At 42.7% G+C, this 14240-nt stretch overlaps 2 protein-coding genes across 2 annotated transcripts; both read left to right on the forward strand.

The window, feature by feature from the left end:
- The first annotated feature begins 387 nt into the window (after positions 1–387).
- Positions 388–10179, forward strand: LOC136477542 (uncharacterized). Its single transcript, XM_066475745.1, has 18 exons — positions 388–738; positions 863–1054; positions 1420–1575; positions 2098–2391; positions 3427–3644; positions 3751–3825; positions 3913–3979; positions 4268–4590; positions 4959–5192; positions 5271–5458; positions 5679–5814; positions 5909–6017; positions 7353–7455; positions 7559–7745; positions 8335–8433; positions 8522–8580; positions 9046–9151; positions 9561–10179. Exons 1-18 carry the CDS (start codon positions 522–524, stop codon positions 9723–9725), a joined length of 2928 nt encoding a protein of 975 aa, XP_066331842.1. The 5' UTR covers positions 388–521; the 3' UTR covers positions 9726–10179.
- Positions 10180–11417: 1238 nt separating this feature from the next.
- LOC136474012 (photosystem II 5 kDa protein, chloroplastic-like) lies at positions 11418–12056 on the forward strand. Its single transcript, XM_066471629.1, has one exon. It carries the CDS (start codon positions 11521–11523, stop codon positions 11857–11859), a length of 339 nt encoding a protein of 112 aa, XP_066327726.1. The 5' UTR covers positions 11418–11520; the 3' UTR covers positions 11860–12056.
- Positions 12057–14240: the final 2184 nt, after the last annotated feature.

Consider the following 14240-nt stretch of genomic DNA (forward strand, 5'->3'; position numbering starts at 1 on the left):
CATACAATACAATAAAGTTAATTGACTAATCTTTCTTTGTAAAAAGTTAATCACGACTCTGGTTGGTTTATAGTAGGAGCAATGCTAATAATACAGGCGGCAGGCCAAGACTTTTGCAGTGTTCTTTCAGCCCACCCATATAGTAGGTAGCTCTTTAATATTAATACATGGTCCACTTGTCTCTCTCACACAGTTTCTCGGTTCTTGTATCTAAGCCGACGGTAAGCTTACAACCCACTTCTCTTCTTTCTTCTCCCCTCTCTTCTCTGCCTCAGTATTCAGCCGGCTTTCAACCTGCTATTATACTTAATAATCGGTTAACCAAAACCCTTGAAGGCTGAAAGTGTAGTTTGATAAAACTCTGGATCCGTGCACCCACTCCAGGCGTCTCCGGTCCTGTCAATCCGTCAGTCTTACGACGCATTCGCCTTCGCGCTCACCCCAGCTCCAGTCCCTTCCCTCCAGAACCGAGATCCATCACCGCCCACCTCCACGGCTCGGCCGCCGCTCCGTCACTCGCGATGGCCGGCCGCCCGCGCCCGCAGACAGAGCTGCACTCGCCGTCCGCCTCCACGCGGCGGCGCGAGCGGTGGCTGGTCGTACTCGGCGTCGCGCTCCACGCCGTGTACATGCTCAGCATCTTCGACATCTACTTCAAGTCCCCCATCGTGCATGGCATGGATCCCGTGCCGCCCCGCCTCTCGGCGGCCCCCGCCAAGCGCCTCGTCCTCCTCGTCGGTGTGTGCCCTTGATCCTCCGATCCCGTCTCATTAAGCATAGGCTCGATGTTGGGTGTGTAATTTGGCTCTTTTTTTTTTTTTTTTTTTTTTTTTTTTTTTTTTTTTTTTTTTGGCGCGTGAAGCGGACGGGCTCAGGGCGGACAAGTTCTTCGAGCCGGACGAGCGGGGGAGGTACAGAGCGCCGTTCCTGCGCGGCGTGATCGAGGATAAGGGACGGTGGGGAGTCAGCCACGCGCGCCCGCCCACCGAGTCCAGGCCCGGCCATGTCTCCCTCATCGCTGGCTTCTATGAGGACCCCAGTGCTGTCACCAAAGGTGCGCTGCCCCGGTGCTAGTTCTAGTGTACCACTGCAGACTATTCGTGATTTAATTTGATGCAATGTTTTCACAAGTCTTTCAGTTTACTTCAATTTTCAAGTATGCTGCACTTTTAATGTGTAATTGCATTGCTTTGCCATTTTTAGTAGTTGTTGCTACTGGACTAGTATTAGCGGTACTCGTACCCTCATGGTTGTTAACCAAAAAACATGTACTGAATTATAGTGCTTAGTGCCAGTATTTTGTAGCTGAGAGAAATGTGTATAACTGACATCCTGCACATGGTTAACATTGCTTAGTTAAATTAAACATGTGTTATATGCTATGCCCTATAGTGAAATAGTGAGTATTGTATTTGGCAGGATGGAAGGCCAATCCAGTTGAGTTTGATTCTGTATTCAATCAGAGTCGGCACACTATCTCATTTGGAAGTCCAGATATTGTTCCTATATTCTGCAGCAACCTACCTCACAGTACCTGGGGCACTTATCCCCATGAATATGAAGACTTTGCAACAGGTCAGATTTATTGGCAGTACCTGTAGCCTCCTGAAGCTTAAGCCATTATTATGATATTCTATTTTTGTAACTGCCTTACCAGTACTGTCGTATTCATGGAATCACATTGTGCTTTTCTCGATGGACTAGATAACTTTGTGATTTCTCATACTGCACATCCTTTCTTCCTGAAATATTGATATTAGTCTAAAAGTTCATCTTGCAGAAGGATTATATATATAAATTATTTTTGAAATTATTTTCTTACTCTTGGTCTGAGCCTCTGAGGTTTTTTTACCACAATCACAACTACTATAATGAATTTTACAGATGTGCAGGTTAATTCGTAACTAATAAATCTGTTCTGAGGCAAATTGTATAAATAATTCAGTTTCCTCTTTAAATACATGAAGGATGTGCCCCTCTTCAAATAAAACAGTATTGACTCAACACCACAGAGTCTAAATAATCATTCCTCTGCTTTTGCAATTAATTTTCCTTTTGGAATCATGTTTTTTACTTTGTCAGAGACCTTGATTGCAGATGCATCATTTCTGGATCATTGGTCATTTGACCAGTTTCAAGGTCTTATCAACAGGTCTTTTGACGATGTTAAATTGAGGCAGTTACTCCTACAAGATAAGTTGGTTATATTTCTGCACTTGCTGGGTTGTGATACCAATGGCCATGCACACCGACCCTATTCAAGCATCTATCTAAACAATGTCAAGGTTGTTGATCAAATAGCTGAAAGTATGTACAATCTCATGGAGAACTACTTCAATGATAATCAAACAGCATATGTGTTTACTGCAGATCATGGAATGAGTGACAAAGGTAAGTTACACACCAAATGGTTTCACAAATATATTTTTTGCTGCTCATGTTTATATAGTTTTTAGAGCTAGGTTCCTTGCCAGGATTCAGGATGTTGGAGGCAACTGACTGGTTATGTTTTTCTGGGAGAGTGTGGCATCTCTGCTGTCACCACCAGGAAACTGTAAACCTGATGAACTTGAAACATTCCAATTTTAATTTGAAAGTTGGGAATTAAATTAGATTTGAATACTACCATAGTACCATCCCCCATATCTGTCTTCCCACCTTGACAACGACGATCGTCAATGAGCGAAATGACCGGGTTGCAGTGGGGCATGAGGCCCCGTCAGTCTTAGCCCGGGTGGATGGATGAGCTAGCGCTTCGGTGTTCTGTCGCAAATCTTAGTACCATGTAATTCACTATAAGTATACGTCTGTACATCTGTATGTCTGCCTGGCCTGATTGTGTGTTCTCCACCTCTTTGGTAATTCCGGGTATCTTGCCCGTGGGCTGCCAAAGCGCTATGAAACTCTTCCCTCTTAATGAAACATGGTCATGGGCACGTTCACACACACAAAAAAAATCTCTTCCCACCTTAGCAAAAATACAGAAAGGAAAATAAGACCATTCCATTGCAAATCTATGCATATAGATGTGGAAAGTATCCCCTAATCAGCAGCTGCCCAAAATGAATGGCTTATTGGTCACAGTAATTCAATCTGGATTGCACATTAGTTGCATTACCTACCTACAAGGTTACTCATTTTATGCTCCATAGCGCCTAGGCAGCCACATTCTTTAGTTGTATTGACAAATCCAATCCTGACATGTAATGCTTTCTAGCACACTAAATTTAGTTGCACACGTGCACTTTATGGTTTATGCAATGCTGTCTTGGGTCAATCACAAGGATGAGGGTCATTGACCCATTAGGCTATTACTAATTGCAAAGGCTTCATTTTTATTGGTTAACTTGTTAGTATATTATAGGTTAGTACTCTATATTACTCCTTTATTATGATGCCAAAATGCTAAAGCACTGCTACCTACAGGAAGCCATGGAGACGGACACCCTTCAAATACAGATACTCCTCTTGTAGCATGGGGTGCTGGAATTAGAAGCCCAAAGTTCCTGGATTATACAGAGAAACCTGATGATGGCTTTCGGTTTGTAGATGACCACAAACATGATACACCCACTCCAAAAGACTGGGCCCTTGAAGGCTTTGAAAGAGTAGATGTCAACCAGGCTGACATAGCTCCCCTAATGGTGGCTTGAAAATCTCCTTGTGCAACCATATATTCAGTTCTTCAGTTGCATTTAGTTTTCTTAAGTAAACCCTTTTTCTTTTCTCCATTCTTCACAACTTTTGCAGGCTACACTTGTGGGTTTGCCATGCCCGATGAATTCTGTGGGGAGCTTACCTACTCCTTATTTGAAACTAAGCAAGGTCAGATAATAACTGTACGCTATGCAAAAAATATATTGCGCTTGGCTCAACACTGCTTGTTAAAGTTTGTTCCCTATATTTATACAGGCTGATGAAGTTGAAGCTGTTCTGGCCAATACAAAGCAAATTCTTAACCAGTTTCTCCGAAAGTCACGTATCCTTTCAAAACAATTTTTGCTACATACTTGAACTTCAAAATTTTCCTACTCCATGCTTATAAGCTTGTGTGTGGTAGTGTGAATGGGTGCTAGAAGCATCATTGTTGATCTGTTATCGGAGTCACCCATAACAGTAGGCTACTCCATGCTGTTAGCTATGAATCTCATCGTGTCATTCAATTTCCTTTTTTTTCCTAATGCAAATTTTATGATGACCAAGGCTACCAAATTAAACAATAAATCATACTGTTACTCCTAAGCATGTCTTCCCTTATCGATCTCAGAGCTGAAGGAATCCAGTTCACTCTACTTCAAACCTTTTAAGCCACTGGCAAACTTTTCTTTAGTGCTCAGTCAGATTGAGGATCTTATATCTGGAAGGGACTATGAAACTGCCATGGAGCAATCTGAGGAGCTCCGAAGGCTGGCTCTTGCTGGTCTTCATTATTTCCAAACATATGATTGGTTCATGTTAATGACTACAATTACCCTTGGATATATTGGATGGATGGTGAACCTCATTATACATGTGTTACAGTCTTATACATCATTTCCTGCAATTCTTCTCAAGAGGGCTCAATTGTATCCTGAGAATACATCCATGAAAGTATGGTAGCTTTCCACTCTTTCCTTATTAAATTTATGTCTTTTTTTTTTTATGTTACAAAACATATGCTTCTGTTTTCGTTTTACTCAATCTAGATTGCAGCTAATATGTTTTTGTTCAAACTCATTATGTTTTTCTGTTTGCATTTTTCCCAGTTTTTTTTTTTTGGCCTTTGCAGAACTGATACTGTAGAATCCAAAGGTTTGGTTCTGCATATAGAGCGCATGCATTGGATTGAATTAGGGCCGCATACTATTCATTTTTGTGCAATCAAAGTTGCTCATCAAATTTGACAACTACATTAATTTCATGCTGATCTGCATGGTCACATAGTTAAGATGATTTGATTTTATCTCCTCTGGTTGCAGGTTTATATTGGTGGATGCCTCTTTATGGGTTTGTCATCCATTATACTACTTCTAGAGAAATCACCACTTCTTTACCATGCTTATGTATTTATGACAATATTCCTTTGGACAAGAATTGTACAAAACTTTGAATTTTTGAAGGCCGTATGGAGAGAACTAGCTAATAGGCCCTTCAAGTACATTTTTAATCTCCTGACCAATTCAGTTGTTGCACTGCTTGTATTGGAGTTTCTGGTATGTACCCACTTGTTGACACATCAATCATTTTAAGACTTCATGAGATTTGATGTGAAATTTGATACTTGTGGGCAGGTTATGAGCTTCTTTGATAGGAAAATTTATACGTGGTGCTTCTTGGTACTTGGGATACTCGGTTCAACTTATGTAGCCTTGTTTATTCAAGCTAGCCCTGCACTCGCAATATACATATGGCTTGCTTGCTGGTTCCTGTCTGTATTCACTTTGATGCCAGCTGAAATTCCAGAAAACAACAACTTGGTGTATGCTTCTTTCACTGACAGGATTCATGCATTTCCCCCCTTACATTTTATCCTGTGCCAGTAGAGAAGTAGCTGTTACATATATATAGTAATATTGTTTAATGCTGTTACGTGTCATTCATGATTTCTTAAGAAGCTGCTAGCCATCTAGATGTTGTCAAATATTGTTTAATTGGTTGTTTCCTTGCAGCTTTTAGTCTGATGAATTCTTTATATGCAGAATTTTTAGTGGAGGGCTCATAATACTTATTGGATTAGCTTCAAGATGGATTAAATCAAATAGTTCCAGCTTTTGGCTATATCTCACTCGAGCAAATAAACGGGATCCTCAATCCTTTAAACTGTATTTTGTTCAGGTGCAGAACTCAAATGGTTATATCCTGTGGTTGGCATTTCTTTCTTGGAAGTTCAAGTTTGAGACATTGTTTTCAACCGTTTATCATGTTTTAGGTAATTTTAGTTGCAATATCTTCGATAATGGTGTGGCTATCTACCTCACATCGGTCCCAGAACAGAGAATTGCACTCACTGCACCAGTTGATCAATTGGTCTGTAGCTGGTAAGTCACTCAAGTTTGTTATTTGTGCTGTTAATTGTCTACAGTGTCATTGGATCCTCATTTTATGGTGATATCTGATTTGTTTACACATCGTGTCTTCTACTATAAAGCAACAGCTTACCAGTCTAAACCCTACAGGCCTACACACAGCTAGCTTTTGTATGTAGTATGTCTACGTATGCATGCTTATGTTTGCATCAATCTAAGGGTCTGGCGAAGCTTACTCGTCTTATAGTTTAGGTTCTTAATCTGTTTTCAGTTTTAACACTACTTGTTTTATCTAGTTCAAAAATACATCTTGTCCAAGTGAGTTTTACAGACCCACTGGGCCAGAAGCTACTCAAGCCCAGACATTTACTTTTCTACTTAGAGGCCTCTGCGTCTTGGAGCAAATGTAAGGTCTGCCCAAGGACTGATGGGCTTAGGTAAATATTTAATGCATTCCCCAAGGGGAGAGGTTATTTTTTTGGAGGGAAACTATGTGTTTTGCGATTTCGTGCTCCGTGGTTAGGACCTCTAAGGAGCACCAATGGTTGGACTTGAGTGTCAAGAATGACGCTGGGTCTTATTTGGCAATTTTTGAACTGTGGGCTTGATTTAATCCTTTACTTGGGCATAGAAAAAACACAATATTGAGTGGTAGCTCTTTCAAAAAGCAATATTGAGTGGCAGTAAATAAAATGAATAAAAAATGTTCAAGGTCCTTGAAATGCTTTTATTATATTCCTGATGGATCTTTCCCTTAGCATCCTTATGTACATTTGTAGCTGGAGCTCTGGTTCTTTGCCTTTTGTTCTATAATGAAATATGTTGATAAAGGTTGGTTACAGTACTGAATACTGATAACCAGATTTTCTAAAACCAGCTCGGGTTCCACACAGCTGTTTTTCTGAAACCTTCTGAATGCTATCAATGGCCTGTAAAGTTGGCTGGCATTATTCTAATAAATGTATCCTCCACTGAATTATGAAAAGGATATAAAATAATAATTTTCCTATCCTACAATTCATAGCCTCTTTTTGGTTACTGTTTTTTTAATGGAAATATAAAGTGAGTTGTACTGGCACACATTCAGAGAAATAACTGTGCAGAGAAAAGATGCGAAATGGAAAATTGGTCCCCGCTTCTGGCCTCTGGGGAATAACTGTAAGCCTATAACCCCAGGTGGAAACATTCTAAACTTTAACAGGTCTACATCATTTTGGGGCTTTGTCCATTGGAAATCTTGTTGAGCCCTTTAAATATGACACATTCTTTTTGAAGCCAAGCCTAGTGTTCATCCTGAACTTGTGAGCTTTTTGGTTCTACTCTTTTAATGTGTCATATATTTGGCAGGTGTTGCTATGGTGCTACCTCTTTTCTCACCACCTAGTGTTCTATCCCGTCTTACATCTATATTCTTGGGTTTTGCTCCTCCATTTCTGCTGCTTTCTATTGGGTATGCTGTTACCTTCTGGTGTAGTTTATACATCAATTTCTTTTTGCTGTGCCTGAGCTCTTAACATGAAAATGATTGTTCAAATTTTGTTAAATCTTCACAGCTATGAAGCAGTTTTCTATAGCGCTTTTGCAATGGTACTCATTGGATGGATATTTTTGGAATCTGCCAACCTGTATTGCTCAGAAGAAAGTGGTTCTGCACGTTGCAGAAGCCTTGCGGATGACTCAGTTTTTGGTTATGAAGAAAGACACCTACGACTATCTGATTTAAGAATCCCTCTGTTATTTGTAAGTCTGATAATTTCCATTTGTCTTATAGACTATAGAGGTGCGGAAGCTCTTGGATACGATGCATTATTTTTTATATGGCAGAGTAGGCATTAGATTGTATTCACTCTAGATAATCCTCTAGGATTAATTATGCAAAGATACTAAATCATTTGAAATAGGGATGACCAATGGAAGCTACTCCCTTCTATTCTGATTTCTGCAGAAGTTTTGTAGAATATGTGAGGTCGGACTCTGAGAACTTTGTGCACAAACGTAATTAGTTTGACAAGGAAATGATATTGGTATATTTATAAACCAAAAAAAATGCTTCCATATGGTTATACATTCAATAATTTTGGATAACATGGAACAAGAAACTACGATTAATGCATGTATTGGAGACTCTTCCCGTGCTGACATTTTTTTCTGTTCAGAATGTATTGCTATCTTTATGCTTGCATTATATTCCATATTTCCACTATATGCATATATGTATTTTGTTTGTAAATATCCAATCATTTATTATCAATAGAAACTAAGAGCACTTCTGTTGTAGTTTTAGCAGAAAACATAATAGTGTAACTAATGGTATCTTTCTGTCTTGCAGGTGATCTTATTTAATGTTGCCTTCTTTGGTACTGGTAATTTTGCAAGTATTGCAAGCTTTGAGATCTCGTCTGTGTACAGATTCATTACAGTATTTAGTGTAAGTTTATATGTTACATTTCTCTGAATGACCTTTTTTTACTTATTATTATTCTAGACACTAATGTTTTTCTCTTTTCTCTTGGCAGCCATTTCTTATGGCAGGACTTCTTATCTTTAAGTTATTCATTCCGTTCATGCTTGTCATGTAAGTTTTTTTTTTTAACCTTGCTAACCTTATGCTATGTGATGTCATGAAGTTAAAGTTAATGAAGATGTGCTAAACTCGATTTCAGTGTACAGCGTTTTTTTTGCAATCCTATTCTTCAAAATATGATGCTTTAATGAAAGTTCTTGTCACAAATTAGGTCATCTTCTGCTATAGAAAGATAAAAATAGGCAACAATCCATTTATAATGTAATGTTCATTTTGATATCTATATAGACTATCTATATACTCTCCGCATATTTATCTGTTGAGCAAAGATTAATTTGGGAGTTCCTGCTTAGGGTAACAGGCTATAACAATTAAATGTAAAGAAGATGAGGTTTTCCCCCAAACATTAGGTCTTTGGACATTTTTCTATAACACCTTAGCTTAATTATGTATTCTTTTAATTTGCACTGAACTTGATGCTACTTTTCATTAAGCTGACCTTGGTGACAACTGCAGATGTACGTTTAGTGCGATTACCAAGGTAGTCCGCATTCCACGGCTGGGCTGTTATTTTCTTGTAATACTGCTTTCAGATGTAATGACTATTCATTTCTTTTTCCTGGTATGTACACTCTTTCCCTTCTATAATTCATAACCTAATTTCATGCAGTTTACATTTAAGAAAAAAGACATGCTCTCCATGGCCTTGACCATATTTAGTTGCTATATAATGTTCTTTCAATTTTGTCCATTAGTGAGTAAATTTTGTTTGGTCTGTAATGTTCTGGACACCATAGTTTGCTATATGCTAACAGAGTAAAGTAGCAAACTAGCTGTGGACTCCTGTCCAGGAGCTCAAAGGCTCTCTCTGAGACTGCATCATTGGAAATTTGAAGCTGTAACTGCACCAAGTTGTTTTGTATTTCATTTTCTGATGACTACATTAGCTGATTAGCCTTATGTATTCAATGTGAACTTCCTACTTCAACAAAAAATGATGTACTGAATATTCCTGTTCATTTTACCCACAGGTACGGAATACCGGTAGTTGGATGGAGATTGGCAACAGCATTAGCCATTTCGGAATAGTGAGCGCCCAAGTAGTCTTCGTTCTGCTGCTTTTTGCCCTCACAAATATATACACAAGAGATATTTTGGTCTCGTCTCGGCAACTAACCGCACGGAAAGTTATGTAGATTGTTCAGTTTATTTAGAGATCAAAATACATCCATCTTTTTCTTTATTCATTTTTGGGTCGGCTTTCACTTTTGGCCCAACTTTTGTAGCTTAGCTATTGGCCCAAGTTTTGTAGCTTAGCTTTTGTAGTTTGTAGATGGACGGTGTCAAATTTTTGTGCTAATTTCATTTGCATACCTACTACAGCCTGAACAGATTTTACGTACATCATTATAACGATGTTAGTTCTTTTAGGAAGGGTAACTATTTTGAGTGATTATTACGCGAGGAAACAAAATCTCAGGGTTGAAGTTGATGAAGCAATCACTCGAGCTTAAAATTACACTGCACGCTCAACCAGCATCACAAACTCTGATACGCAGCTATACAAAGCTGTGACCATGGTGGACATCGGCGATGGTGAGGAGACCTCTTTTTGGTATGACGACGCCTGGCATAATGATGACGGCATGGCAGATCGGTTTCTATCTCTCACAGCAAATCAGCGAACAGCATTTTTCAGCCGAGCTTTTCAGCGAAGCGAACTGTAAGAAGAACAAACAGTACGCGAACAGGGCCTTGTAAGAAGAACAAACAGTACGGTGGCGCAGGTCTCTTTGCTTTTGGAGTGCAGGATACCCAGTTCGTGGTGCCCCGACTCACCTCAGGCGACTTCGGAACTGACGGAGCTGGGCAGCATCGTTCAGTCTACTGTCCTCTCGGTCACCACCAAGGGACCGGCGCGGCGCCGTGGCGGCGTGGCCCCTTCTGCCTACCGGCAAGGAAAGATTGAAGGCAAAGTATAGAAAAGCCACGTCCCTCCCCGGGTTCAGTTCTTTGGCTGCTGACACAGGAAAGGGTGCAATGCAGGGTCAATCTCCATCGAAAGATGATCGTGGATAGTCCGATTTGTGAGATCTGTCAACAACTGAATGAGACAGCAAGCCACATACAGCCTGTTCGGGAGGTCGTAAACGATCATGGATTATTTACTGCTGGCTGGTTTGGTGTGAGAGAAAAACACTGTTTCCGGCTGGAAATTTACGATCGTTTACGAGCAATGGGTGCCTTTTTGCTGAACTTTTCTGGTCTAAACTTGGGATCAGCATGCCAACGGACACTACAGCCGTTGCTGGATCTTTAGATACTTTGATCTGTCCACCACACATCTCGGGTAAGCATTTCAGAACCTTTGTTGCCCTTTGCTGTTGGCAACTATGGAAGCGAAGGAACGACGTAATTTTCAGATATGTAATGCGTATGTGCGGCTAGCCTCAGACGCACAAATGGTAGTTTGCAACGCTGAAGCAAAGCTCTGGGCACAACGATTGTCGAAGCGGGACAAGGGCACATGACACGATTGGTCAGCAATGTATACATAGCAAATGTAATGTTTATCAGCTACTACTGATAGGTTCTCTTGAACCAAGATCAATGAAAGAATGACGGGTGGGGATTCACTAGCCCAGCCACAGCCCACAGCTGATAGGCCCCCGATCGCGATCGCAACGGCTCAGTCCAGCAAGCATGCGGTCCGCCCGTTCGTTATCATCTCCCACCACACCCTCGCGTTATCCAGCGCCCGCACCCTCTCCTCCGCCACGTCACGCCGCACGGCCACATGGCAGCGGCCCAGTGGCCGCTCACCCCCACACGGGATAAGGCGCCGTCTCCGTTCCGGAACGCAGCTTCATAACCATGCAGTGCAGGCCCGCCGCCAAAAGCTCTCCCACAAAGCGCGAGCAATCCACGTCCACACGCAGCACCACCACAACCACCACCGTCACCACCAGCAGCCCCAGCTAGCGCAAAGCGATGGCGTCGCTCACCATGATGGCGTCCTTCGCCGCCGTGGCGGTGGCCGCGCCCTCGCGCCGCGGCAGCTTCGCCGTGGTCAGGGCCGCCAAGGCCGACCGCTGCCAGCAGGAGCCCGCCAGCGCCAGGCTGGCGGCGGCGGCGGCCGAGGAGGCCGCCGAGGCCCGGCCCGCCGAGGGACGCCGCGCCGTCATGCTCGCGGCGGCTGCGGCGGCCGTGGCGGCCATCGGCGGCGCCGGCGCCGCCATGGCGGACCCCAAGAAAGGGAGCCCCGAGGCGAAGAAGAAGTACGCGCCCATCTGCGTCACCATGCCCACCGCCAAGATCTGCCACAACTGAGAGCACGCGCGCGCGCGCGTTGCACGCAGTTGCAGCAGGGCCGGGGGTGGTATATAAGGTGTATGTGTACGGTGCTAAGTGCCTCTTGTTGATTCGAGCTTTAGATACATGCCTGACGTGAGGCCGCTTATTGCTTGCTGACGATCTCGGAGCTGTAATATCAAGTGCAATGCAAATTGAATTGAATTCGAGTGAAACCGTGCTTATTTTATATCATAATTTGGTTCATGCATGCGTATTTGATCACGTACAAGAGCTATGTAATGCGTATGTGCTTATTTTACCAAGATTCAGGCTACCAGATGAAAATCTCGCAAAAGCGCTGCTGAGGGAGACGAGAGCACGAGGCTATGCGTATTGGACAGTCCGGGCCGCGAGTGAGCCACTCCAGTCGATGCCAAGAGCCTAATAACACGAGTTCAAGCTGTATTGCTCCTATAATTTGGGCCCAGGGATCCAGTATTCCAGTTTGGATTTTGGAAGCCGTGCTTGACCATACACAGCTGGTTTATTTTTCGTTATACTCGACCTGGTCCCTAGTAGATGTACTCTTTATCGAGATTAGTTGGCCTCAAGAAGCCCACCCAAATATCCAAACCGACGAACCGCCTAAGTCCACATCAGCCCCACCTTGGCTAGAGCATATTTGGCGAATGATCATGGTCCACCGTGGATCCCAGACGATCCACCAAATGTGAGGTGTCACACACACCGCCCTAGCCCTACCAAAGAAGAGTAGGAGAAGGAGAGTGCCTTGCTGAAGCATAGCCAGAGGAGCACATTGCCCACCATGTTGTCCTTGCCAATGTTGATCCACAAACCCTCCCCAAGCTCTTCTTCTTCCTCCTCAAATTCATGGCGGTGCCCTAAAGAGGATCTCCCTCCTTGAGAAACCCCATGCCAAGCTAGCTGCTGCACCTAGAGCACGTCCTTGCACTGGTGTGTGGTCAGCCATCCACAACCCTTCTCCTCCTTGACTCCTCTTTACTGAGCCTCCCATGAGCCATTTCCGATCCATGGCCCTCACCACCATGGTTGAATTCAAGCTCCCAAACACTCATGGCTGCTGAAAACCCTAGTTTGGTTTTGGTAGTTGAGTGACAACTGTGGACTAAAGATTTTGCTTGTGTTGATTAAGCTAGGCATAGTCCACGCCAAGTGTTGAGCAAGAAAGCAGCCATGGAGGATATGGTGATGCCCATGAAGTGATCAAGTGCTCAACTTGGATGAAAAGGAGTTGAGAACAAAACAAGACCAAAGGAAAAATCATGCCTCATAGGGTTTTGTTTCTCCGGCCAAGGTGCAATAGAGTGCATGGTCGGATTTAGAATAGATAGTTATACTATTAAGAAGGGAACTCTAAATCAATTATGGTTATCTAATGCCACTAGGTGAGGACTAACATGGCATATCCATTAGACCTAGTGATGTTGTGAGGAAGCAAGTGAAATGTTTGAAAAATTGTTTTGAAAATGCTAACTCAAGTGCTTAAAGGTGTTTGTGTTCAATGGAATATACATATGAGAGTTAGCACATTTGAAAAGGTGTTTGAGAGAAGGGCTTAGTGTAGGGTTTCTGCACCCACTGGATTTATCCAGGTCCCCTAGTAGGGAAGCATTGGAGCTTAGGCTTCATTCTCTGACCCTTGTTTGCACTGAATGTTGCATCACTATATTTATTCGGTGGTTCTTAAGCCTAAGCACCAGAGCTTAGGATCCATAGGAGGACACATGGCGGCGATTGGCGTGTGCACGGGAAGTTTAAAAGGACAAGCCCTTTCTCGGGTGGTCAGATATGGGGGACACCGAAGTACTCTGGTGCACTACAAGAATTCTATTGATCCATGACGGATCAATTTCGTCAAAATATCCCAAAATCTGTCATAAAGGCCATCTGTCATGGATTTTTTAATTGTCATGTATCGAGCATCATTGTCGGTATTTCGAGTTGCCACCAACAAGTAAATTTGTATTATTGCGCGTCTGGCCCAGATGGTGTGCTAAGAGGACACAAAGTTTATACTGGTTCTAGCAGAATGTCTCTACGTCCAGTTCGTTGCTACTGCTCGTGTTACTAGCACTGAAAGTTCGTAGTAGGGGTTACAAACGGTCGAGAGAGGGATTGGTCCCAAGTCTCTGATGGTGTGTTGCGGTGAGCTCCAATTTGAGTCGAGTCGAGTTTGGATGTGTTCGGTTCGGTGGTCCGATGTGCGATGCCCTTAATGGGATGCCCTGCTTTCCCTTTTACAGGGCAAGGGAAAGTAGGGGTTATAGCAGAGGGAAGAGAGAAAAATGAGAAAGAGAAGAAGTCCTCTAGGATCACCGGGTCCTTCTTTTCCTTTATGTGGGTCCCGCTGACCCTGTAGACATCAACAGGGATAG

The sequence above is a fragment of the Miscanthus floridulus genome, chromosome 8, assembly GCF_019320115.1.
Source record: "Miscanthus floridulus cultivar M001 chromosome 8, ASM1932011v1, whole genome shotgun sequence".
In the NCBI taxonomy this organism is placed as follows: domain Eukaryota; kingdom Viridiplantae; phylum Streptophyta; class Magnoliopsida; order Poales; family Poaceae; genus Miscanthus; species Miscanthus floridulus.

What these genes read in the sequence shown, in the direction of transcription:
- LOC136474012 (XM_066471629.1), top strand. Translation starts at nt 11,521, where the DNA reads ATGGCGTCGCTCACCATGATGGCGTCCTTCGCCGCCGTGGCGGTGGCC.
- LOC136477542 (XM_066475745.1), top strand. Translation starts at nt 522, where the DNA reads ATGGCCGGCCGCCCGCGCCCGCAGACAGAGCTGCACTCGCCGTCCGCC. An exon ending in TTAAACTGTATTTTGTTCAG is followed by an intron (nt 5,815 to 5,908) that starts GTGCAGAACTCA and finishes ATCATGTTTTAG; the next exon opens with GTAATTTTAGTTGCAATATC. An exon ending in TTTCTGCTGCTTTCTATTGG is followed by an intron (nt 7,456 to 7,558) that starts GTATGCTGTTAC and finishes AAATCTTCACAG; the next exon opens with CTATGAAGCAGTTTTCTATA.